At 41.1% G+C, this 27,311-nt stretch overlaps 2 protein-coding genes across 3 annotated transcripts in view; one reads left to right on the top strand and one right to left on the bottom strand.

Moving 5' to 3' along the window:
* The first annotated feature begins 523 nt into the window (after positions 1-523).
* The window catches only part of sh2d3cb (SH2 domain containing 3Cb), a 36,811-nt gene continuing 10,023 nt past the window's right edge, over positions 524-27,311 (top strand). Inside the window, exons 1-6 of one of the 2 annotated variants that reach the window (XM_044195186.1) lie at positions 524-673; positions 6,049-6,769; positions 15,088-15,127; positions 16,486-16,614; positions 17,735-18,129; positions 19,758-19,858. In XM_044195186.1, the coding sequence (XP_044051121.1) occupies positions 655-673; positions 6,049-6,769; positions 15,088-15,127; positions 16,486-16,614; positions 17,735-18,129; positions 19,758-19,858 (1,405 nt within the window). In that variant the 5' untranslated portion in view covers positions 524-654. Of the gene's footprint in view, positions 674-6,048; positions 6,770-6,835; positions 7,692-15,087; positions 15,128-16,485; positions 16,615-17,734; positions 18,130-19,757; positions 19,859-27,311 lie in introns of those variants that run through there. The other variant, XM_044195187.1, reaches the window with a different exon arrangement.
* On the bottom strand, positions 20,908-26,503 carry LOC122875732 (UDP-glucuronosyltransferase 2B31-like). Its single transcript, XM_044195188.1, has 2 exons — positions 26,282-26,503; positions 20,908-23,919 (listed from the first exon to the last, which is right to left on the bottom strand). Exon 2 carries the CDS (start codon positions 23,915-23,917, stop codon positions 22,337-22,339), a length of 1,581 nt encoding a protein of 526 aa, XP_044051123.1. The 5' UTR covers positions 23,918-23,919; positions 26,282-26,503; the 3' UTR covers positions 20,908-22,336.

The following is a 27,311-nucleotide window of genomic DNA, read 5'->3' as shown; positions in this document are numbered from 1 at the left end:
AGTGGCTACAGCAGATCCCTGGAAGAACACCAGACATCTCGGTCCAGAAGAGCGCAGTACTGGGAACAGCAAAGATACTGCGCAGAACCCTCAAGCTCCCAGGCCTCTGGTAGAGGACCCGAGCTCGAAGGATGAGACCACCCGCGGAGGGTGAAGGATGAAGTTATATATATGTATATATATCTAGAGAGAGAGAGAGAGATAGAGAAAAGGGTGTGGTTGCTTTGAGGGGACTTGGGCTGGTGGGATAAATTCAGGGGCGTATCAGTTTTTGGAGTTCTTGTTCTCTAAGGGAAAGGAAGAACATTCGATTATTGTCAAAATTTACTTTTGCTGGCCTTTGAGTGGAAATCTGAAGCTAAACCCTGTCAAAAATAGTCTTTGTAAAACATCCACAGTGGCTCCTGACTGACACCCATTTCCAGAGTGAAGTCAGAAAATGACTTGTCACCCGATTGCATCAACAAAACGTGAACTTAGAAATTCACCCCCAGCGCTTCCGCTGTGTTCAGAAGACAGGAAGCAGATTCACTCTGCTGGGTGAGGAGCATGTGGCTCATTATCACACTGCAGCAACAAGTGGAGGACACTGTTTTCATGACTGTTTTATATGTGTAAATATTTCAGGAAGTCATCATATTCAGCGCCTGAAACATGAGCAAACGAAAACTGAGTAAGTTATATTTTACTTTATGATGCAAAATCTACTTAAAATATCAGAAATAAAAGTACACGTTCTGCAGTAAATCCTCCCCTGTGACTGATATGACTTTATTATATTGTTAATACTGATGCATCGACGTTAGAGCAGCATTTTACTGTTGTAGCTGCTCGAGCTGGAGCTAGTTTGAACTACTTTATATACAGTTAGCTAGTTTAATCCAGTGGTTCCCAACCCAGGGGTCGGGCCCCTCCAAAGGGTCACCAGATAAATCTGAGGGGTTGTGAGATGATTAATGGGAGAGGACAGAAGAAAAAACACAATTTATGATACACAAATATATATATATAAATATTTATATATATATACTGTATATGTATATATATATATATATATATATATATATATGCTTTATTAAGTTTTACCTCTTCAGGCCTCAAATAGTTATTTATTGAAAAATCTGAGATCTGAAAATAAAGGGGAAGTCACTGTTTGGTGTGGAAAGTGACAAAAGTACATTTACTCATGTACTGTGCTTAAGTACACTTTTGAGGTACTTTTACTTTACTTGAGTATTTGCATTTTATACTTCTACTCCGCTACATTTCAGAGGGAAATACAGTACTTTCTACTCCATTGACATTAGTTTGGCAGCTTTAGTTACTTGTTACTTTAAAACCGTATGATAAGCTTACGAATCACAATGCATTGTTAGGGATTAAACCGGTGGTTCCCAAAAATGTTTGGTTAGTGGGCTCTAGTTGTGGCTACTTGTCACATTTCAGATGTGTATGAGTTGTTCTCACATGGTTTCAGGTTTGAGGCCCAAAGAGGTTAAACTCTCCAACATTTCACAAAAAAAGCAAAGATTAGGGAAAAGTCTAAAAAAATGAATCCAAATTTGCGCATCAGAACTTTTTTCTTCTTTCCTCTCCCATTAATCATCTCACGACCCCTCAGATTTATCCTTTGGAGGGGTCCGACCCCTAGGTTGGGAACCACTGGACAGTAAAATGCTGCTTCCACATTAATGCATCGGTATTAATAATACAATTTATTATAATGTATCAGTTACAGGGGCCTGTAATGGAGTATTTTTACACTGTTGTGTTGATACTTTTACGAATACTTCTCCCACCGCTGCTGTCACAAGCCAAAAAGGTTGTACAATTTAATCTAAATCTAAAAAGTAACTAGTAACTCAGATAAATGCACAACATTTCCCTCTGAAATATAGTGAAGGACTGTAAAGTAGCAGAAAAAGGAGTAAAATGTACCTGAAAACTGTACTTAAGTACAGTACGTGAGTAAATGTACTTAGTTACTTTCCATGATGAGTCAGGGAAAGTTTATTTGTGCAATCCTATAAAAGAATGTGATCCATTGACACTTGTTTCACTGTGAGTGTGTGTGTGTGTGAGAGTGTGTGTGTGTTGGCTCTTTGTTCACTGTTCCACTTACAGTTTTTTGGTCCATTGTAAATGGAGCATAGACGTGTCTTTGTGCAGTCTGAATGGACGGCGGGCCGGCTGAGTGCAGAGTTTAGCACAGAGTTGAGCTAAGAAAAGACAGCGAATGTCTGCTGAAAGGACAACAGCTCACTGTGCTTCTGTTCTTCTGCTGTTTGACTCGATGATGCATCTGAAGGTCGTTCACTTAGGCCTGAAAATAGGACTGAAACTTTAGAGCAGTGCTGCTATTCTTTGAGCTGGACAGGATGTCTATCTAGTTGTGTGATCACAGTATAAACACACTAAAAAGTTTTCATTTTAGATCCACGTCGACGTCTTTACATTTTCCCTAAAAAGTGACAAAAATATCTCGTCTCATATCTGCTGACAGGAATCTCTGGGTGGAGTTGAGTTCCCACTTGTTCCACCCAAAAAAGTTGCACTCTTGACACTGGATGGTTCTATTTTTGTATACGTGAATCAATTAAAGTAACAGTTCAACATTCTGGGAAATCCTGCTGTATGTCGTCCTCTCCAGAGTCAGTATAATCTCTGTGAGTCCAGCACAGAGACGGATCCAGGATGTGCTTAACCTAGCTTAGCACAAAGACGAGAAACAGGGGGAACCGCTAGCCTAGAAATTGAAAAACTCCTCCTTTTTGTTAAAGAGTAAGGTGACTTACTGACTCCCGTTTCCGCCGTCGTCTTTCTGAGACGAGGATTCAGAGCGAGACTTCTGTTTCTGGTTAAACATAAAGGATCTTAGTCTTTAACAAAAAGGTCTGTCTCAGTAGGGATCCTTTTCATAATGTTGTCAGACACTTAGAATAACAATCTGCGCCTGCCAGTGGCAAAAACAAGCACTTTTAGTGGACGTACTTTTGACGGACGCAATTGGCGTTGCATTGCGGCCTGTTTTGCGGCTGGCTGAGGCGATCTACTGGACCAATTCCAAACCTTTTTGTACCTATTAGTCATTTAGACCCCAAAATATGTAAAAATAGGGCCCAGGTTTTAAAATACCCTTCAAGCAAACCTTAAAGGGATAGTTCAACATTTTGGGGAATGTGCTTATTTGCTTTCTGGCAGAGAGTTACATGAGAAGATCAATACAGCTACAGCCAGCAGCCGCTTAGCTTAGCATGAAGACTGCGGGAAGCAGCTAACTTTGTCCAAAGGTAAAAAATCCAGCTATCAGAACCTCTAAAGGTCACTAATTAATACGTTCTATCTTGTTTGTTTAATTGGTTAATTAGTGAGCTAATCGGCTGCTGGCTGTGGCTTTATATTTATTTAATGGACAGATTCGAGAGTTGCGTTGATCTTCTCATCGAACTCTCCACCAGAAAGAGGATGTGTATTTCCCGCAATGTTTCACTCTTCCTTTAACCACCTTTAACGCCATTTTTTTGATGCCACCGCCAAACAAAGTCGTCCTGGCAACGATCAGAAAGCACAAACAACATATGTAGCGTTGGATTACAGGGACTTTGATGATGTTTGGCTCTGTCTTGCATGCATCATCATGCAAGACAAGTGATAAGTGCTCTATAAATAAAGCTTTATCATCACCAAATCCATAATCACAGCAAAGAATGCACTTTGAGATTAACGTCAACACCTGATTTCATGCAGTTTTAAGATATATTTAACGAGTTGAAGAAGAAATCGATCACGCTGGGTAAAGAAGAAATGATGCAATGAAAAGAAAAACGAAAATGAAAAGAAGTAAATCTGTGGTCTGATGAAACTCTTGCTTCTTCAAAGACTTAGATTCGTGGCAGAAATATTTAGAATATTTTAATGGCCCTGAAACTTTCCTTCTTACACAGTGAAAAGATGAAGAAAAAGATTCAGTGAAAGTCTTCAGGGCTGCGTGACAGCAGAGATATCTGCTGGCTTCAACGTGAAAATAAAAAATGCAGCTTCTTTGCATCTGCATCTCCATCATCTCCTCTCTCTTTCTCAAAATCATTAGTCTACATTTAGCTCAGGAAATAAATATCCGTCAGTGTTTTCAGAGTCTAATAGGTCCCTGGGGCAGAAACATAATCAAACACTGCTCAGAGCTCGAGGGGCTTCACTTCAGAACAGAAACGCTGAGAGTTTCAGGAGATGAGGGCACAACAACATTCCTCAGATGACTCCAAGGCAAAGAAACCCTGCCAGATTAGAGGGATTCAAACCTTTTCTTTTATAATAGTTTGGCTTTGCCGTCTTTAAACAGCTCTGATAACAAAATTAACAGTCACAGGTTGTATTTTCCTGTTTTACTGAATGCAACTTGTCTTCTTTTGAAAGAACAGTAAGACGTTTACTTAATTTAGTTTCTCAGATCAGTGTCTCAACGTTAACGTCAGGACCTGTACTGCAGCCGGATATACAGACGTATCGAGGCGATTAGGCATTTCTAATTTCTAATTAAAGTTGTGCAGAAGTTTGAGATATAGCATGATCTCTTTATAAACCATTTGGACTCTCCGTGCTCCTGAAAACAGAACATAAAAAGATGCCAAATTCAAATGACAAGTGAAAAACACATGAGAATTTAGAGATCTACAATTTAATAGGAAATAGACTAAATGTCTACAGCCACACTAGCGGTCTCACGAGGCTGTAATGTTCATTACAAACCAGAAAACTCTTGTAAACTGCTGAAAGGAGTTTACAGTTTGCCCTGAGGGTGTCTTGTCAGGCTCAGCTCTCATTTAGCATGTTAGCATATAGCAAGCTGTAAGGAAAAAGCCTTTATTGATCTTCAGAGGAGAAATTCTGGTGTTGCAGCAGCACAAGGACAGAAATAAGTACAGATAAATAGAGAAAGTAAAAAATAAATACTTAGAAGTATATCAAATGAGAATAAAAATAAAAATTGAAACTATAAAAGAGCAATTAAAGTCAAAATTACAAGGCAAGAGCGACATAGCGTGCAGCAAACTCAATTCTGACCTTCACACCGGCTCTCTGGCCGCAGCGACAGTATCTCCATAACGCCTCTGGTACATATGCCGAAGGAACTCCAGCGCCACGCCGGTAATCCAGTAGCTGGTCGCGGGTCAAAGCGAGAGTTTCCAGGTAACTTGTACGCATGAAAAACTACCTGAAAACTCAAATACCCTCCACCAGTTACACCACAACTAAAAAGTTGCAGTAGTGAAGCTTACATAAAGTACTGGAGATTCACAAGAATGCAGACAAAAGTCCCAAAAACAAGCAAAAGTAGCCGCTGCAACCGGCTGCCTACCGCTCAGCGACCAGAAGTGACCATACGCTAGAGAAGTGGAAACATTGACCTGATGGTGGCGCTGCATGAAATGATGGAAGACCACAGCAGTTATTATGGTTTGTTCAGACTAAATGCAAAGCAAATTTGACTGCTGGCTTTTGCAGTTCGTGTTCAATCTCCCCCACACATCCAATGAACCAACTGCACAGATGATAGCAGTAAGCTAGCTAGCAACATGTGCACCGACTATGTGTGAATGTGACTGTTTGAATGGTCGGCCTCTGACTGATCTCAAAACTTACCAAGAACTCCCACGGTCGGGGCTTCACCTCAGTTTGCATCATCCAAGGCAAACTCGTGTCCCCTAACATCTTCGCATGGACGTTACATGCAATCGTGTTGCCTCGAAAATCTGAAGACACATTTAGAATTTATCATCTGGGGACCGTGAATGTCCGACCGAGCTGCTTCACTCTGTACCAAAGAGTTCAGAGTGAAATATCTCCACAGCCGACTCACTGACCGACTGGCTGAGATGATATAAAAAGTAATAGAATTAGTTTGATTCGTATTTGGCTGTTTTCCCACCTCTTATTTTTGAAATAATCATGTTATTATGTCTTCATTTACACACTGAGACTTAAATTCATTATAAAAAGGTCCCTTTCATGATGTTGACAAAGGAATGTTGACTGCCTCCTACTCTCCAGGTTTCAAATGGTTCGGGAGCCTCACCAATCTCACCACCCGCCGGCAGGCAGAGAAGGCCAACATCAAGGCAGCCCCAGCAGAGCATGATGGGAGCCTTGGCGTTGCCAAATCAGCAGCGGGAGACCATTCGGTGGATGACATGGAGTCCTGCCTCCACAGCCCCAGCTACGCCCGATCCAACGAAATGTACACACACGTGGGCACTGTGCCCCGCAGCCAGAAGCGGAAGAACAGCTGCAAAGGGCTGAAGGAGAAGAAGAAGACGAAAGAGGAGGAGGGGGTGAGTGGAGGGCAGAGCCAGTGGAAGGCGGGGGACCATGTCCGAGACTCCCCTCTGCTCAGTGCCCTGTCCAGCCTCAGTCTGGACCGGCCTCTGCCTGCCTCTGCACCGGCCCGGCCGCTGCCCGCCACCCCGTCACCCAGCAGGGCTTCACCTTTGACCTCAGCACCTAAAAGCAGCATCGGTGATCCTTCGGCGGACCCCTTCAAGAGCCAAGTGGCATCGTCAAGGAGCAAGGATGCTGGAACTGTAGGAGAGCCTTCAAACATGGCAACTAATGGCCCCAAAGTGGTTTCCCCGCAGGATGTGTACGTGCCGATGGACCCCATAGCTGAAGCAGCTCGCAGACGTGTGGGCGACCACACAGAGAGGCAGGGAGGCGTCACACGTAAGCAGGAAACCACAAAGCTCGGCTCCCAGGAAGTGCAGAACCCTGACAGGTGAGACCTTTTAATGGCTGGCCCAAAAACAGTCTGTGGTTTGTTTTTTTTTTTAGCCCGCTCTATAAACTTCAGTTTAAATGACGGTTTAAAGCAGCACTTTATCCTATTATCAATTGTTGTTTCTGAAGTCTTATTTTCTTAAGAATCTGCCACTGTGAATCAGCTTGTTAGAAGACTTTTGTCAGTATCGTGATGCAATAAGACAGAATGAGGCAGATAAAGAAAAAAAGACACTTGTTGATGAAAATGAGACAAATGGTTTTTTTATTTGTAACACGTTAAAGTTATCTTATCTTACCGGCAGAAAACAAAGGAAACAGTTAAACTCCTAGAAATAACCTTACAATTTACAATATTAAAAATATAATTAAATGACATAATACACATGATTAACTATATTTCGAATAATTTATTATGATTACTTCTACCACCAATACGGATAAAAACAATAAAAAATACATTTTAAAAGTGCATACTCTTAATACTAGTCACAGCCATTTGACTTAAAAAAAAAGCGATTATTCATGTGCTACTATGTGTTCAACTTACGAGAAAAAAAGTCCAAATGTTATTAGAATAAAGTCCTTTAATTTTAAGAAAAACGTCACAATATTGAAATTGTTTTAATGTTTCGACAGAAAAGTTGAAAGTTTACAAAAAAAAAGTCACGATAATATAAGAATGTCTTTTATAAACAGCGGTCCTAGATAATGCCTGATAATATGCATCGTGATTAAAATACAGTATAATGCTCAGTAGTTGTAGCAGCGCGCATGCGCAGTGGCCGCCTGTGCGCTGAGGCTCAGTCCGTCAGCCGGGTTCAACTCAGCGGCAGCGCGCGTTGGACTGTGCGGGAGGAGATGTGTGAAGTCCGGGACGTTAAGTGTCGGTCAGTCCGCTGCGGGGAGCGAGAGAGAAGGTGAGAAAACTAATATTGATAACTACATGAATACGTGTTAGTGTAAAGGCAGCACTGTGTTATTCTCGCTGCATCTCTGAGACGATCACTGGAGGAAGAAATGTGCGGTATGTCAGTGTCATCTGTTGAACTGCTCCAAGAGTCAGCTGCAAGTCTTAGTGTCTGGACTTGGATCTACTTTTCCTGCATGCAGCCTGTGATTGATGCACTCACAGCAGAAACAGACATGTCTGAGGTTAGTTTGATGCCATTAAACATGAAAAGCTCCTGACTAGTGAAACCTTTAGGACTGGTCGACGTTGGAGTCGGGTGGGGGGGCAGGCTGGTCCACAGTCGGTCTGTCTGTCTGTGTGTTACATGCAGGGGTGCAGGCTGAATGTGAAACTGGACCAGACGGTGTGTTACATAAGAGGAATTTGATCCTGCTCTGGCTCCAGTCAGAATAGTGATAAGGCTTCTTTGGCAGAGATGCAGCAGCCTGTTTGACCTCATCCTGCCTGTCCCACCTGCTTCACACCTGACTTTGATCTCAGACCATTACAGTCAGGTGTAAGGACACCAGGTCTTTTCTTATATCATCTTACAGTTTAAATGTCTTCTTCAGGCAGTAACATAATAGTTTTCTCAGATTGTTGAAGCTGACTAAAAGGAAAAGTGTTTATTGGCATTATGAAAGTCCCCTGGTTTCCTGCAGTGTTTTATAGTGGAGGCGCTCAGCCTCACCTGAAGAAGGAGCACCTGGGCTAATATCAGAAGATAGTATCATAATTGTATGAAATATAATATTAGACTTCAGGGAAAATGAGCCGTGGTGCTTCATCCCACAACAAAGACTGAGTATTTATATAAAGCGATTGTATATATATATATATATATATATATATATATATATATATATATATATATATATATATATATATATATATATATATATATATATATAGAGATGCATCAGGATCAGTCAGATTCAGCTCAGCAGGTGATTGGTTGATTGATCGTACATTGGGTTTGCAGTAATAAGTAATCATTCGCTGAAATTAATAATTTTCTGGGGGAAACTCTGAAGTCTGGTGTGTAAACGATGATGATGAAAGATGGTCACTGACTCACCACAACTGACCTGAATGTCATCAGCAGCGGGTGATTTCCTGACCTGATTGTGCCGCCACGTCAGTTCTGTTTTCCAGTTTATGAATCAGTCAGAACAGAAGTGGTTATTGAGAAGTGGTTAACCTCGACTTTCATTTAAAACGTTTGTTTTCCACTTTGTGTTTGTTTCTAAATCTCAACAGCCTCTGCTCTGTGTGGACGCATGCAGATGGTGCAACATTAGTTTTGGGTTATTAAAGCTTCAAACCACAGCTAGTGTCTGTCTGTGTGTGTGTGTGTGTGTGTGTGTGTGTGTGTGGATGTTACGAGTGTGTCTCACGCAGCGGTGTAAGAGTTGCTGGCTGAAGGAGCAGGAAGCGCTGTAAAACCTGATGCTGGTTTGGGGAGTGCAGCCCCCAGGCGGAGGGCGTTTCCCCAACAGCTCGGACTTTCTGTGGACCACGACGATGCAGCGCAGAGGTTCACTGTGGCCGTGGTCTGCTGTCATGGTCTCACTGATGTCCACAGCTGTCCTTCACCAAACTGAGAAGATAAAATCTGTTGAAGAGCTTATCAGTCGAACAAGTAGTCTGTTTCACCGAGACGTTTGTGAAATCCACGTGCCGATGGCTGTCCATTTGCACAGACAAACCTTTAAGACCCGGTCACCCAAAGGAAGTGGCACAGTGAAATGGTGAGCTAACGGCTAACACACTTGCAAGCCAGGAACGTGCTAGCATTAGTTAGTCACAATAGCTCTCTGATCCATCCGTCCATTTTCTGCCGCTTATCCGTGGCCGGGTCGTGAGGGCAGCAGGCTAAGTAAGGTAGCCCAGACGTCCCCCTCCCCAGGACTGTTTTCCAGCTCTTCTTTGGGGATCCCAAACCAGATGAGATTTATAATCTCTACCCAGGGGTCTCCTACCAGCTGGACATGGCCTGAAAACCTCCAAAAGGAAGGAACCCAGGAGGCATCCCGATCAGATACCTGAACCAGCTCCTTACCCTGTCTCTAAGGCTGAGCCCAGACTCCCTACGGAGGAAACTCATTTCAGCCACTTGTACCCGCAGTCTCATTCCATCGGTCGCTACCCAAAGCTCACGACCGCAGGTGAGGGTTGGAACGCAGATCCAGTGGTAAATCGAGAGCTTTGCCTTCTGGCTCAGCTCCCTCGTCACCTCGACGGTCTGCTGCAACGCCCGCATTGCCGCTGACGCTGGACCAACTCGCCTGCAGATCTCACGCTCACTTGTTCCATTATCCAGGTGGGTCGCATTTTTCTATGTTTAACAGCACTGAGGATATCGTTTAAAGAAAATTCTGAAATGGGAATACGGAGTGGGGAAAAGCACTCCCCGAACCAGCGGCTACTTCGCAACTCTATAGGCTCCTACATGCCATACATTTTTGACAAATACTTAATACTACGAAAGGTCGCCATACACACGTGGGCACTGTGCCCCGCAGCCAGAAGCAGAAGAACAGCTGCAAAGGGCTGAAGGAGAAGAAGAAGACGAAAGAGGAGGAGGGGGTGAGTGGAGGGCAGAGCCAGTGGAAGGCGGGGGACCATGTCCGAGACTCCCCTCTGCTCAGTGCCCTATCCAGCCTCAGTCTGGACCGGCCTCTGCCTGCCTCTGATGGGCATCAAAACACTAGCACCAATTGGTTTCTACGTGAGCCCACACACTGGCCGAATCGTTAATAAGTTGTGGCAGTTAAGTAAAGAGATAAAACTGTTTTCCAACTAACATGGCTACCATTTGGCAGCATAGACAATGTAAAATACAAACACTATACAAGCCTATACTTTAACATACTGTAGGCACAGTGGGCCTACATTAAACTGAAAATATATACTTTATGTGCAGCAATATTTAACATTATCAGAGAGCTAATACTCTGTGCTGAAACAGGGCTTTACTTGTAATGAGGGCCAGATGATGAAATGTAAGATATTTTCTCATGATCGTGAGGAAGTGATTTCATGATCTCAATAAATCTTAATAAACTTGTTTTCTTTAGAGCTCTTATTATTTCTTGATCTGTTGTCTTTTTGCTGATGAAATAATTATTTCATAATCACAGGAAAACAAAAGTTGTTATGTGAAAACAAAATGTCAGAGATAAATACGTGCACGTCCTCTCCAGCCTTACAGTGAGTAACCCAGAGTTTACCCTCATCATGAAATAATTAAAAAATGAGTTTTTTCTGATGTACTCCATAACAATCAGAAACAACACAAGCAGCAACAAGGACATAAAACCGACTACATAGGGTTTGTGAACGTAGCTTTTGAGTGTCAGGGAGTTTCTGATGCAGTGTGTTTTACTTGTGTGTTCACATCTGTTTGCATGTGTGTGTGTGTGTGTGTGTGTGTTTGCTGTCTGCTCTCAGAGTTTGTGTTTGGGAACAAAAGGTCACCTCCCCTGATGTTATTCATGGAAATATGCAGCATGTTGAGGAAGAGCAGAGTCACCGAAAAAAAAAGAAGACGTTTCACATCACTGCTGTCAGAAAGAAACCGTGCAACTGCAGTTTGGGTGGTGTTTTTCCCTTTTTCTGTGGTCCTCCGTGTGCGGAGCTGAGTCTTGTGACTCCCAGAGCCTTCAGACTTGGTGAGAAGCCAGCTGGTGTGATTACTGCATGGATATCGGGGGAGAAAGGAAGTTTCCTTTGCTTCAGTCCTGAAGAACACAGCATTTGCAGATATGAGGTTTCACATAGCAGCAGAAATATTCCCCATCCTCCCTGGAGAAGTTTGTTGTGTTGCAAGCTGTTGCTGGGTGGTGTCGCATTAACACACTGCTGCTGTCAGAGAGTTGTGCAACAGGACAGACAGACAGACAGACAGACAGGAGACGGAAAGCTGCACTACTACTACTACTATTGCTACTGCTACTACGAATGCTATTAGTACTGCTATTACAGTACTTAGGGCTGGGTACTGAACCTCAACCAAAATGTGTCTGTAGCATCGAGTACCAAAAACGGTCAAGTACTGAAAGTTGGCATCAAATATCTGGTCAGATTTGTAACTTGTTCACTTATTCTCTGATCAGATAGTTTGTGATTTAAATCAAAGTTGGATTTTATTTAGTCAAAGTTCCCGGACGGCTGCCTGTGTTTAGACGACATTTATCAGTTGTGAGCTTTGGCTTCTTTTGTTAAATGAAAAAAGGGTTTTGTGGATATATTCCTCAAAGTAAGGTACTGAAAAAAAGTAGTATTTTGGTATCGACACCAAAACTCAAGAAAAATATCAGTTCGATTTCAACAGTACCCGGCCCTACTACTGCTACTACCATCCAGGACAGAGCAGTGCATTTCTCAGATGAGAAGCTGGAGATCAGGTCCAGGACATGTTAGCCTAGCTTGTTTGCGAGACAGAAAGCAGGGGTAGACTGCTAGCCTCGAAAATCCACCGTCAAACAACTCTAAAGCTTCTTATTTATATTCTATATCTTCTTTATTGAACAAGTGTAGAACTACATATGTGAAAACACGACATTGTTGTTTTAGCAGCACTTAACGTTGGCGCCAACAGCTGGGCTCCGGGACTTCACCCAGCCTCTCAGCAGTCCTGTTGTCAGGTTTGGGCTCAGCTGGAGCTGTGGGGCCGAAGAGCACCAAAAACCCGAGAGACAGCGATCGCACCGAATGAGAAATCTGCAGAAAATGTATCTTGATGAATCTTTACAAACAGAAAAGTCCAAACATATTCATAAAGGGGTTAATGACAAAATGAATGTAGAGTGATATGAAGTGATATTATCATGACTCAGCTGAATTTCTCATGTAAACTAAAAAAGAGATAAAATGAGTCAATTCATTGTAAGTCTAGAGGTGGTGATTACAAAAACAGAGGCATAAAACTCAGCCATTTAAGAAAACCGGAGTTTATATTAAGATTGCAGAGATTCAGAGATCATTAAGGCATTTTAAGTTATTTTCAAAGACTATGGTTTGATCTTTAATTCTCTGATTGATTCATCAGATATTTAGGAGCTTTATGAGGTAAAATCATCAAGTATTTGACAAGAAAAAAGCAAAAAAATAGAGACAAAAAATGTATCTAATATAATCTTTTTTATCCCTTTATTTATCTAGTAACCCCTCGCAATTATCTGAGCTCCCAGACTGGAAACCACTGCTACATGTAGACGAAATGTTGCACAACATGAACACACTGTTATCTGGTCGTTACTCGTGAGAGATTTCTGTATTTGCTTGTTTCTCTTCGTGCTTTCGGGTTGAAGTGAGTGCTGTTGGAAAAACTGAGTAATACAAAATTGAGAACCTGAGTCCGATCACGGTTGGGTTGTTTGCTTCTGTTACCAGGAAGATGCCAACGTCATTCAAATCTGATCAAAGCACACCTACACAGCCACGACGAAGCAGATTAGTGTTGAACTATGACTAAATCATTACACAAGACGTCTAAATGTGATTGTTGCCTATAGCATGTTTATTTTAAGAGGCGCACAACTTACTAATAATTTCCAAGGCAGTTTCTTGGAAATAACTATGTAATTTGGTACTAATGGCAAAATAGATCAAAGGTTAAAAACATTGTTACACTTCTAATTCCAATTAATTATAATTAATTGCTACTGTAACTAAGAGCGTCTTTTAGTCAGTGCACACACCAATAACCACTGAATAATGAATTCATATTTGTTTGGGTTTAATTAGAACTGATCTCTTGAGTAAATTACTATTTTCATCATAATTAGTACCTTAAGTTGAAAAACTTCAAGCTTCGCTTTGATGAATAGAAGAATAAGTTGTCCTTGCTTGAATATATGAGTTTATTACAACACAGATCTGATATCAGAGAAGATATTGGCACAGCTTGCATACATGCACACAGTCAGTACCAAACTCTTCACACCCGTGTCTCAGCTTTATATGGTACCTGTGCCTTGAAGAAAGGACTCCATAAGGCAGAGGCAGGCAGTGTCTGGGACTGACGGCCAAGACCAGATCTCATCCATGCTTATTATGAAGGTGAAGCATCTCCAAGGTCTTCCTCCGGGCATCCAAAGCATAAAGCATGTCAAGTCTGAAGGACTCAATCTCGGGTTAACTATCACGTCATCGCATAACTTAAACACATTTCTCCCACAGTACCAAATGACATAGCTATGTGGAGGAAGCTTCCTATGAAATTCTATATTTTTATTCATTTAAGCCTTTATTTAACCACTAAACCGTTTTTCAAGAGCCCTGGACAAGATGCATAGGCAGCAACAGATACCACAAAAATATACCACAAATCAGAATGAAACAGAAATGCGATTATAAAACCATGAATAAAATGTTCATTTCCTCTTGGAAACAACCTAAATTTCACCTTTAAACAACCAAAGTGCTGTCTAAACCCACAGAAATAAATAGAAACAGTAACTTAAGATTCTAAAACCCCACAAAACATCTGCAGCCAGAAGAAAGAGCAGCTTCTGCAGCAATGAGTGGATTTCACAGAAAGAGCAAGTTTAGATGTAATTGCAGAAGGTTTTAGCCATGTTGGTCACATGACTCTGTGTCTGTCGGTCAGTCCACCACTTTGGTTCAGACTCAAATGTCTCAACAATTATCAGATGGGTTGCCATGAAATTTGACACGCACATTCCTGGTGCCCAGAAGATGAATCCTAATGACTTTGGTGATCCTCTGACTTTTCCTCTAGCGCCACCAGCAGGTCAAAGTTTTCACTTATTCTATGAAACATCTACTTGATGTGTCGGCACCAAATTTGGTTCAGATATTCATGGTCTCCAGAGGCTGAATACTAATGACTTTGATGACCCTGCTCCATCATCAGGTCAAAACTTCACTTTGTCCAGTACTTTGGTTTATGACCAAATACCTGCAAAACTAATGAAATTCCCATCAGCCTCAGCTGTACTTTGTGTTTATTGCTTATTAGCAAATGTTAGCATGCTAACATGCTAAACTATGATTGTGAACATGCTAAACATGTGCTATAGAAATAAACTTGACTTGACTAAACATCAGCATCATGTTAGAGCCAAGGTTGCTGTAATGCTAAAACGGCTTCATGGATGCAGTAACTGTGTGCCAGTGCCTCAGTGAGGACCAGCTGAACAGGGATGTTTGAAAGGCCCCCTGTCTTTGTGCTCCCTGATATAAAGTATCCACATATATAAGAATTGAGAAGATGCATGCATGTACAGTAAATCCCCACAGTCAAACAGAGGTGGAAAAGAGGCTAAAACAAGAGCAGAAGCTTACGGACTCCTGTAATGAAGCTTTACAGAGTATTTTTGACTTTTGTTTTTCAGTCTGCAGGACTTGATGGACAGCAATGGAGAATATGTGAAGGTAAGCTTCCTCTTTTCATGATTTCAAATCTATTTTTTATTCAACACTCACATTGTTTATATGTGACTTCCTTTTGCTGTGAAGCTGCTTTTCTCTCTTCCTCTTGAAAGCAAGACACTTTCTGTTCCCAGCAGTGGCACCATTTTCAGCGAAGGTTAAATTAAAACTTGTTTCTGTCTGCTGCTGTGGTCCTCTACACACGGCACTCGGGCTCTAATTCAATCAGGACGGGTGACAGAAAAGACTCGGGGAATGCGGTCCTCTGCGGTGAAATACTTTGAAGCTCGTTGCCGCTGGTAACCGCTGTGGCCTCGATTTGGCCGGCAGCTCTGCCTGGAAAAGGTGGAAAGAGACACAGAGAGCGAGAGAATTTCCAGTTCATTGACTTATAATTGGATACTTGACAAACACACTTGTCTGAATGGGACAAGCTGGCAATGAATGATAATGCTAATGAAATTAAAGCTCATTCATTAGGGGCTTCTAGGTCTTTTCCCCCTCCAAAACACACACACACACACACACACACACACACACACATATATATATATATACGCACACTCCTGTTTTGTTTTGAAGTGGTCCTGGCCCGGTGCCCAGCCCTTGATTCACAGTCCAGTGGGACAAACCATTCTGTCAAAAAGCAAAGGGGTGGGAGGTGTCAGGGAGAAGAAAAACAACATGTCACGAATATAACAGTGTAATAACAGTAACACTGTGTGTGTGTGTGTGTGTGTGTGTGTGTGTCCCAAAACAAAAGCATTCCCAGCCTGTTGTCGGTGTAAACTCTTGATATACAGTATCTTCTTATTTGCGGGGGGTTTTTTTTGTGTTTGTATAAAGACGCGTCAGACAAAGCACCACTGAGTGATGACCCCCGTCACACAATGACGTTGCCACGGCAACGAGGCCAAGACTCCAGCATGGGTCTGGGTCTCGGGCCCCTGGTGCCGCCAGTGTGGATGCCAGTGTGGGAATGCCAGAGCTGTCTGTCCTCCCTCCTCACCCCCCTCTGTCCTCTGTTAACACACACACACACACACACACACACACACACACAAACAGAGCTGAGAAGGCTGCAGTTTGACTAGATTTACCCACAATGCTTGTTCTCTCAGAGAACGAACATTTCAAGCAGCTTTTTTAAGGAAAGAGAGGAGTCTGGTTTGCTTATCCAGACGAAAGGAAAGTGGAAAGAGGCCGCAGAAATGCAGCAGACAGTAGACACCTCTGTTGGGATTTGAACCCAAAGCCAGAAGCTGCTACATGATGTGCTACATGATGGGCTATGATGGTAATTGTTTTTGTGTTTGTCTTGTTGGGTTTTTGTGTCTGACTGTGCTGTGATGCCTTTTAAGTTCTCCAAAGACAAGTTCTGGTTGGAGCCGCCGTCAGAGACGCTGAGGAAGCAGCTGGAGGAGGAGCTGAAGCTGAGCGGCAGCAACCTGAAGAGCCACGCCTGGTACCACGGACGCATCCCCTGGGAGGTCTGCCACACACACACACACACACACACACACACTCACGCGCACACATAATTTGTGTTTGTCACTTATGAGGACATTGCATTGACTTACTGTACATTAATTGCCTTGATGTTTACCTTAAACCTAACTGTAACCACTACATGCCTTATCCCAACCCTAAACCCACAACCTTGTTTTTTTACCATGTGAGAACTGCTTTTTGTCCTCATAGTGGTCAGATTTATGCCCCCACGTTGTAATACACACACACACTTGCACAACACAAATTTTTAAATGCTTTTCTTGCATTCTTGTTGTAAATGTTGTATCTTGTTAGCCAGCAAGCTAGCCACCGACACATCTAAAAATCACCCTTGTTTTGTTCAGAATTAGAAACGTATACAAAGTCAGCATCTTTGACAGGATTTTCAAGTTTTTGCAGTTAAATAACATAATTGTCATTTAGGTAATTTACCACCTAAATTATTTGTACGTTGCTTTTTGCTAAGAATTAGAGCTTAACGAAACCAGGTATTTTAAAACCCGGATCCAAAATAAAACTGGCTTTTGGGATCTAACCTTCAAATTGAGTTTTACATTAAGGAGGGATCCCTCTAAGTAGCAGTGTTACCACAGAGTGTAGGCTCAGATTACACAGCAGGTGAATGCAGGTGTAGCAGGAATAATCTAATTGCCATTTACAGTAATCATTCTGCAATACCTGACTGAGAATCTCAGGTGTCAGAAGGGTGGACTTAATATTAAAATACAACAGCATTAAGATGAACATATACAGGACTAATTCTTCTGCAGGCAGCTGCTGTTTAGAGGTTAGAGAGCCATAAGATCGCTGTTTACCTCCTTTCTGGATTCCAACAGTCTTTGATCACTCAGCACTCAGGGTGGAGGGTCACACTAATATTGGGCCTCTTCTTTATTTGGAAAACTGCATCATCTCTTGTGTGTCAGGAAAGAGCAGATATCAGTCCTTCTAAATACAAACTCGTTGCAATGTTGCTAAAAGTAAAGCCACCACACTGAGCCATCATGCTGCATGAGCTTTCTGTGAGAACATGTGTATTTACATAAAAATGTCACATAGTGATTTCAATAACCAAGAAAAATTTAAATGCCTCCTCAGGTGTCGGAGAGCCTGGTGGTGAACCACGGCGACTTCCTCATCAGAGACTCTCAGTCCAGTCAGGGCGACTTTGTCCTCACCAGCCACTGGGAGCAGAAAACACTTCACTTCCTCATCAGGAAGACGGCGGTCCAGTCCAGCGAGACGTACACTCGGGTCCAGTACGGCCTGGAGGGCGAGGCCTTCGACTCTTTACCGGCTCTCGTTCACTTCTACGTGGGCAGCAGGGCGGCTCTGACCCGGTGGAGTGGAGCTCAGATTCACCGGCCGGTCAACAGGATGCTGCCTCTCAGCTACCTGGAGACGGCCTTCTGCACCGCCGTCAGCCCGCCGGCCTGCCACAGAGGGCTGAGGAACGGCGGCGTGGGAGGAGAGGAGAGGGTCTGTCCGAGAAGGTAAGGTTTCAACACAGAGGACTGGTTGCATTCTCTTCATTTCATTTTTCCATTTGTGTTGTGTTACTCAGAGGAGTACAAACTATGAGATAACACTGTGATGATCAGGCAGAGTTTCTCAGTCACATAGCATGGAGTCACAGGAGATATGATGATATATTCGTATACACTTTATCTTTTATTTTTAGAGATTAGACATTTTGCCTTTATTAGAAAGGTCACTGTAGAGCGTGACAGAAAACATGGTCAGGAAGCAAAGGTTTTCAGAAAGAATAAGACGGATGTTGCCATTAAATTGTATTTATCATAGACCACCAGGCCACCCTGTTTTTATTGAAAAGAAAATGATCATTTCTTCGGATGCAAGTAATGATTATTTTCATTAATCTGTCAAATATTTTCTCAGGTGTTTTTTGATTAATTGATCATCTGTTAAGTCTATAAAATGTGAAAAATGTCCACTACAATTTCCCAGAGCACAAGGCGACGTCTTCAGATACCTTATTTTGTCCGACTAACAGTCCAAAACCCCATAATATTATGTTTACATTCATATGAAACAGAGAAAAGCAGCAAATCCTCAAATTTGAGACGCTCGAATCACAGAATGTTTGGAGTTTTTGCCTTATAAATCACAATTAAAAAAACAATAAATTATCAAAATTGTTGGCAATTATTTTCTGTCGATCAACTAATTGATTAATCGACTTATTAATTCAGCAGTATTTCTAAATAATCAGTTTGGAGCGTCGTTTTTAATCAGTTAGAAAACTGAGCGTATAAGAATTATCATTGTGTCACAGACCAGAAAAGGTTGTGAAACCCAGGGGTTAGGGTGTTTGGGATTAATTTAGGTCGTTTCACATGAAGGACAAATTTAACACCACATCAGGTTACCAAATAAACACTTGCGGTAGTTCAGTCCTACACTGAAGTTGAGTAAAACTGTAGTTCAGACGTAAAAAGGCCAAGAGGTTTATCATGTGGCTCCACCTGATAAGCAAACTAAACAGTCATGTTTCCATTTGTTGCACAAGTTTTTAATTACTGCGTGTTTCAGTCAATTACCAGGAGGACATAACATATTTAATTGAGCACCACGTGGAATCAAACTGGGGACACTGTGTTTCAGTCTGCGTTTGTACACAGTAAAAGATCAAAAAGAAAATTCAAATGAACAGTAAAGTGATACCTGCAGTTTGCAATCTGGAATATTTTTGACACATTTTAAAAAACAAACGCTCTCTGGAGAGGTTCACAAAATAAGTAGGAATTACGTTTAAAGCATTAATTTTCCTTTGTGTGACTGTACTCCCTACCTGATTTTAGTTTGGGCAAATACAATGTGTGTCTGTTAGTGTAGAAAGTTTAGACACGGTGCTCTTCTCTGTTGCAGTCCTTTTTTTGTGATATGTTGTATTTTAAAGTGCAACTCTTCTGCGACAAAACTTCATTTGGCAACAACATGAAACACAGCCATCTTCCTCTTTATATCATTTTATTAGTCTGAGAAAGTAAACATGACATACAAATTCAAAATGAGATACTGTTTCCTGTTTTGTGATAACCATCTGCCATCTGTTTCTCTCTCTCTCTCTCTCTCTCTCTCTCTCTCTCTCTCCATGCAGTCCTTCCTCTCTCCACCACAGGGAGGCAGATGTAAACAGGGAGCAGGACGACCGGCCTCTGCTGACTGCTGGAGAATCCTCTCTCTCTACTCTCTACAACAGTGAGTTTAAAACTTAACCCTTTCACCTCTTTGTTCTGATGCTCTGTTCTGTATGTGAGCCCATAAAACAGTTCAATCTTTAATGACCAATGACTAGGCAGTTGATTATTTGGGTAAATCACTGTAAAGTTATTTCAGAATCAGAATCAGAAATACTTTATTGATCCCCGAAGGGAAACTCTTTGTTACAGCAGCTCGCCTTTACGTCAGTGCACACAGGAGAAAGTACTAGCAAAAAATATAATACAATACACTATAAAAACAGGTCAGAAAATAAGTAAAGTACCAGGTGGGTATAAGTATAAAATAAAATAAGTGTGAAGTACCAAAATAAGTGTGAAGTGCCAAATTTCCATTACCAATTTCCCAGGGCTAACAGGAAACAGTAGGAGTCAACTGCAGCTTGCCCTTTGTCTCAAGTCAGTTTATTAGAGTCTTCTGTTAGTTTAACTTTGGTGGCCAAGTAGGTGCAGCATCTGCACAGTTGGTGCGCAGGTGGTGGCGTTACAGTAAAATGTTTTAGGATGTTTTGATTTTATTGATTCTATCTGTGCCAAAAAGAGCATCGACCGATTCAACGACAAGGCTGATGTTATCACGTGATTTTAGTACATCACCGATACTGTATATCCGTATTGGCGTATGTGTTGAGTGAAAGGTAACTGCAGTACAGAAATGTCAAAAAGTAAAACACTAAACATTTAAGATGTGCTCACACCACACACACTACTTCATCAAATGTTTGTTATAGTTTTAAGTAGTTTATTATAGTTATATAGCTGCTTTTATATATATTTTTGTTGCATTAGTTGATAATTGTTTTTTAGAATTTCCAGTGAAGGTAACTTACTGTTACTACCTTTGTTTATTTAAAACAATTACCTTTAAAAAACAAACAAACCAACTAAATGGAAAAATATCGTAGCATATAATATGTCAGCATGAGAGCTGTAACACAGTAAGTGAATTTGAGAAATGATCAGAAACTTCAAACACAAAGGCAATGTCCTACAAGTGCTATCTGATTACAGTACAGTACAGAACAGTAATTTAATATGTCACCATTTATTTTATTTATCCTTTGTTTAACAAGACAATACCCATTATTAAGCATTAACACAACTTGTTCTTGTCCTTGTGCCTTAATGTCCTTCCAGTAAACATGTACAGTTGTATGGTCCGTTGTTTTCTTTTTTAATGCAGAAAATACAACGTTGAGAATGAAAATTATAAGATGTTTGATACATAACTGGACAAAGACGACAACAAATGTTGCTGGATGAGTGAACTAAGTATGGAATTTATTAATTTAATGAAATATTTCTTTCAATTACCTCTAAAAAATAAGAAAAAACACAAGTAAGAAAAATACAAATTACAAACTAAAATGCTGTCAGAGTGTGCATACCTTTATCAAATCTGTACAGTTGGTTAAATTAGTTGAACATTTAATAATAGAAAATGTTCTGTATTCTTTAACCTGCATCTGCATTCACATCTGCATAAAAAACAAGCGATCGATTGGGTTGGGCGATATAGTTGTAATCATGATTATGATATTAATAATGATATTTTCTAATGTTTATTATTTTATACTGTATTTGTTTATACAGTATGTCATTATAGTTGTAAGCTGTACATACAGTATATGGTCCAGTGTGTAAATATTACTGTGTGTGTGTGTGTATATATATATATATATATATATGTATTGTCCAGGGAGCAACTAGGACACAAATATTTAATTATGTATTTGCAGACTAGTATCACATGATAAAACATATATTGAATCCTTGAATATATGCAAAGGTACATATAAAATAATCACATTTTTGTTCCACTGTTATGCAGTACACAAGACCAAACTCTTCATATGTGTAAAACAAAACTTGCCAATAAATCATTTTGTAAGTTTTTAGTTATAGGACGGTGTAGTCCCTCATTTTTAGTTATAGCTTGTTCAAAATCATTATTTGGTACATTTGTGGAACAATAATATGACAACATCATATCATCACTAAAAGTCATACACAATATTGAATCATCGCCCAGCCCTAGTGATAGACAATCACAAGATACATGTGCCAGTTTCTATAAAATTCTAAGTCTTATTTCATTTCATTCAAGTAAGTGCGGAAGTTTGTGAGAATAAGAAAAATGTTTTGAAAAACCTGCAAGAGATCTTTCTAAAAATTCCTGGATATGGACTAAAAACTGATCACCTGACTTTACAATTGCACTGTAAATTAACTACATATTTTTGAGATATCCTGCTAACTAACAAACACAAACAAACAAACAGAACAGGAACATGACCTCTTTGGCTGAAGTCATTAGACATTAGGAGGTTTGTGGGTGCATTCAGCTACAGACACTCAGGCATGTTAGGAATCTGTACATGACTCTAAATCCAGAACAGAACAGTTTCTTTGCAAGAAATCAGGATCCATAAAATGTGACTATCTTGCAGCACATTCATCATTCCTTTTTGACTTTGCTTCTAGAAAACACTCTCCGCCACAAAAACTTTGCTGCAGTAATAAAAACAGTTAATACTAGTAAAATAACTGCCAGAAGAAACGCCACCACATCAATCGAGTAGTACTGGATCTTGGACATCTTGTAAGAATCAGTCCTTAGATGCGGCGCACCTTTGTGCCTCATGACAAACTCAATCCAGAACATGGCGTGGTCCAGTGGTTTTATGGGCTGATCTCTCTGCAGGTTGGACAGAGCCTTCATCTTCTCCCTGTAGGTCGGTTCATAGAGTACCTCCTTCAGTGCCTCCAGGAAGTTGTCTTTGTTCACAGTTGCAATGTCCAGGACTTTTGCCACACCTCTTGCTTTCATCCTGAAGAAGTTGTCAGGCTGGTCGAACATGAGGGGCAGGCCGACCAGGGGGACGCCGTGGTAGATGGCCTCCTGGATTCCATTGGTGCCTCCATGGGCCACAAACACTCTGGTCTTGGGGTGACCCAGGAGGTCGTTTTGAGGCAGCCAGTCCAAGAGTAAGGTGTTGTTGCCGAGGGTTGATGGTCTTTTGCCTTCGTGCCTCCAGATCACCTTCTGAGGAAGTTGGGCAAAAGCAGCGGCAATGTCCTCAGCAATGTCCTCAGGAAGTTTTGCCACCAGGGTTCCCAATGTCATAACGATGACGCCATGTTCACCAGAGCTCTGGACAAAATCCTCTAGTTCTTTAGACAGGGGCTTGGAGGGTTTGCACTGAAATCCTGACATGTAGATGATGTTTGGCATTGTGGGTCGGGGGAACTCAAAGGTAAAATCGTTCCTCATCAGCCAGATGTCTGCCGCCTGAAACAGCTCCATGTAATGTACGTCTTTTCCGAAGTAACGATGGACAAATGGTTTGTAGTTCGGTTCTGTGACGTACCAAATTTGAAAACACGTGAAGAAATAGTACAGGAAGTTCTTGAGCCGCTGGGGAAATGTCATCTTGTCAGTCAGCTCTGTCCCAGGTATTGGGATATAGGATATCGGGGAAGGTGCAATTGCCTGATGCCCCTCACCCTCAACAGTCCACCTCACATTTAAGACAAGTGGAAGACCCAAACGGTGACCCAGAAGCACCCCTCCACCAATTGCAGGGTCCGTCAGAACCAAATCATATTTGGCATCGTGGAGGTTCTGCATCAGTTTGGTATTCTCAAACATCTCCCCCACCATCTGAAGCACCTTCTTATGCATCTCATAGAATTGTACCACCAGTTCATATTCCAGAGATATACGAGACCAAAATGAAGCACCTTCCCTCCGCATGTTCAGCATTGCGGATATAAATGACCCAAAGTGTTTCGCATCAAAACCAGCAGAGGAATTTAAAGTGATGGACTGGTAGTGAGGGGAATCTGGCTTGATGTACCAGCTGTCTGATGGCCGCACCACTGTAATTTCATGGCCTCTGGAGTGAAGCTCCTCGATGAGGACTTTCATGTTGACCCAGTGGCTTCCATCCACAGGGAATACCAAGACTTTCCCTCCATTTACCAAAGGTGAAGAGCAGAGCAGCACTGCAAGTACTACCAAGGTCAGTCGGTACATCTCTGAAAGAGATTTTGAAAAGAGATGACAGGATGTTAGATCTGTCCTTCTCAATAAGGCTTTACAGTTCTTGAATTCAAGGGTCTGTATCAACCTAACAAACACGTGAACTTAAAGGACAGAAAACCAGATATGACTGATTACGAAAAAACTGGTTTTAGTCTGGAAGACACCCCACTAAGGAATAATTGAGCCCGGAAGCTGGACTCATTTGCAAAATCTGTTTTGTGGTTTGTATAAAGATGTGATTTGCCATCTTGCAAAGGTCCTGAACCTCGTGAAGATACTCTGATGTACCCTAATGTACAGGTCTAGATGTTCAAGGTTCAGGACCCCTCAGCCCCTCACAAACTGTGATCAAATGAGCCTGTCATCTGGAAGCTGGACTCTGGTCGGTAGTTTATTAAATAATGTGTCTTGCTGTGTTGCAGAGGCCCTGAACTTTATGAAGAACTAAAATTGTAGATTTGACTATCTAATAAAATATAATAAGATTAGATTAGAAACACCATTGGCTTGAGACACTGATGCAGGGTGCTTGGTGCCAGTGACTCACAGAGTGTTACGAACAGCTGTGGCTTAGAGGTAGAGTGGGTCATCCTCTAATCGGAAGTTTGGCGGTTTGATCCCAGCTTCCCCCAGCCCACACGTCAAAGCGTCCTTGGGCAAGATACTAAACCCCAAATTGCCCAATTGGTTTGTGAGTGTGTGTGAATGAATGGGGTGAATGACGTGTAGTGTAAAGCACTCTGAGTGGTCAGAAGACTAGAAAGGCACTATACAAGTACAGTCATTTTGTTGACAGTTTAGGAGAAGTTGGACTCGGAAGAAATTTGGCAATACAATGCAAAATAGCACCAGGGCACATGGTTATTGATTTTGGTTTTCCTGCTCCACCTTCCACCTACTCACAATTGAGAGCAGTTTCAGTAAAGTGCAGCCAAAACAAACCAGACGCACAACAAGTCTTTGCACAAAGGCTTTTCATTATTTTTTCAGCAAACTGAGACACTGCTCCAAGACTTGCATAACTCCCAGATTCCCTACAGCTCAACAACAGTTACCTGATTATAAAACTATACAGTGGGGGAATTCCTGCCGCTAAATCCCAGGAGGTTTACAAAAGCTGTTTGCTTTCAGTAGATGTTCTCTCTCTCAGGTTTCACAGATTTGTGTTCAAGTGCATGTGTTGCTAAGTAATGATAGGTGTTGTATTTAATAGCAGCTGCCTTTTGTATTTACAAGGTCAAAGGAGCTTTTACATATGGTGCTTACAAGAATAAGAACCATAACTGTCAGTAAAATGTTCAGCTCGAGCTTCACAAAGTGCTTCAAACGTGTTATTATATAATTTTATGTGAGCAAAAGTAATTTTGTATCAGGTTTACTAATGATAATACTTAATAATGATAAAATGATAAAAATACATTTATGGCAGATTTGAATTAAAAAGATAATACACAACGTAAAAGGACGGTTCACCCCAAAATCAAAAATACATATTTTTCCTCTTACCAGTACTGCTACTTCTTAATGAAGTCTACTTAATCAATCTAGATTGTTTTGGTGCGACTTGCTGAGTCCACAGACCGTGTTGTGAGCAGTTTCATGTAGGAACTATTTTCTTTCTACCGATAGTTCCTACATGAAACTGCTCACAACAAATCTGTGGATTATCTTGAGTAACCGGGTCATGATTTCTGGAAGGAGACATTGCTGTATGTTTTTTTTTGGCTCTTTGAGCACCACAAGCTGAGTGCCATATAGTCCCATTATATTCAAAAAGGGCAGACATCTCTGCGGCCGATATCTCCAAAACTCGGCAACTCTCACTATTTTTGATTTTGGGATGAACTGTCCCTTTAAATAAGTTATACACAAGTAAAACCTGAGAGGCAATTTTGAGAGCTGATAGGCATCTGTTTCCAAAATAGTTCCTCAATGTTTTTGCTGTAATTACATAGAACATTTTGTTTTTTGAATCCGGGTCTCACTGTGTTTCCTGTTGCCGTGAGTCTGCTCATCCAAGCCTCTAAACTTTGATTTTCTTCACAGTTTGTAAACTGAACTTTAAGAATACCATAGTTGTGAATAAGCACAGTCTGAGGTCAGGTTGCTCAATGCATTCATTAAGTACAGTCCTGTTGTTGAGCTTGTCAATAGGAAACATCTGGAAGTTGTTATCTGGCTCTGTGAAACTTACCGTAGCATCCATCTGCAAGTACTCAGGGTACAAAAACAACTGCACTGAAACATCAGTAAAACGTTTTTTTTTAGCTTTATATTAACATGCCATCAGCCTTATCGCTATTGTAGCTTGTAAAACTCTTTTACTGGTCTTGATTATTTGATCTAAACACTTACCGAGAGCGTCTCAGCCAACAGATTTCACGTGTCAACCCGAGCTTGTTGTTTGTACGTCCAGCCTCCCTCACAGCAGACGGCTGACTGTCGTCCAGCTCTGACAGTCTGAGCAGCTCGGAGGGCGTTGGCACTGAAGTAACAGGACTAAAGTCCAGAATTTGTGTGGTATGTAGCAGCAGCAGCAGCAGCAGCAGCAGCAGGTTAGTTGCATAAAGGAGAGCAGAATCAGAGAGTCTCACATGGCAAACTCAAAGCTTGAACTTTAGATGTAGTACTGAGATAAGACTGAGATAAGGTTGCAGGTTAATATGGAGCAAAGGCAAATTCATCTGAAAAGAAGACTAGAAAGATTTCTTTTGTTTTTCATTTGTTCCTTATTTCCTACTCTTTGTCCTTTCTGTAAAAACTTAAACACTATGACTGTTACAGTTTTTAACTAGTTTAGTTTAAAGGACGCTTGATGAAGGTCTCTGACAGAGAGCTCGCTTCAAAAAATGACTATTGCGCAGATCAGAGTGTGCACCTCCAACAAGCCTTTATTTTGGTGAGCAATGCTCTTTATGTATTCATGATTTTTTTTAAATGATAATAAAAAACACAGAAGCAGCAATAATAAACATTAAATTGTACAGGTAAAATAAAAAATCAAGATGTTATGACAAATACCAGAGGAAACAAAAGAACTAGAAAAAAGATTAAAACAAAAAAACAAAAATTATATAACAAAGCAAAATGATGAAAATAGACAAAAAAAAACCCTTATAGGAATTAAATGTAAATGTGGAGAGAAGTCAGTTAAATGTATGAGAATCTTATCATTGCACCTATATACTGTAGATGATTGTTGAGTCATGATTGTTGAGTAAGCAAGTTGAAGGTTATCGCAGTGTGTAACCAAACAGTGTACTCATGCCAGATGTACATGAACTACATAACCTTGTGCACTGACTTTAAAACAGTTGATATGTTCTTTTACGAGACAAATGAATTACACATTAAAACAAATATGTTTCACACAGAAGCTGAGGTG

The sequence above is a fragment of the Siniperca chuatsi genome, linkage group LG5, assembly GCF_020085105.1.
Source record: "Siniperca chuatsi isolate FFG_IHB_CAS linkage group LG5, ASM2008510v1, whole genome shotgun sequence".
NCBI lineage: Eukaryota > Metazoa > Chordata > Actinopteri > Centrarchiformes > Sinipercidae > Siniperca > Siniperca chuatsi.
The sequence above is the reverse complement of the archived record's forward strand: the minus strand, read 5'-3'. Positions and strand labels throughout refer to the sequence as shown.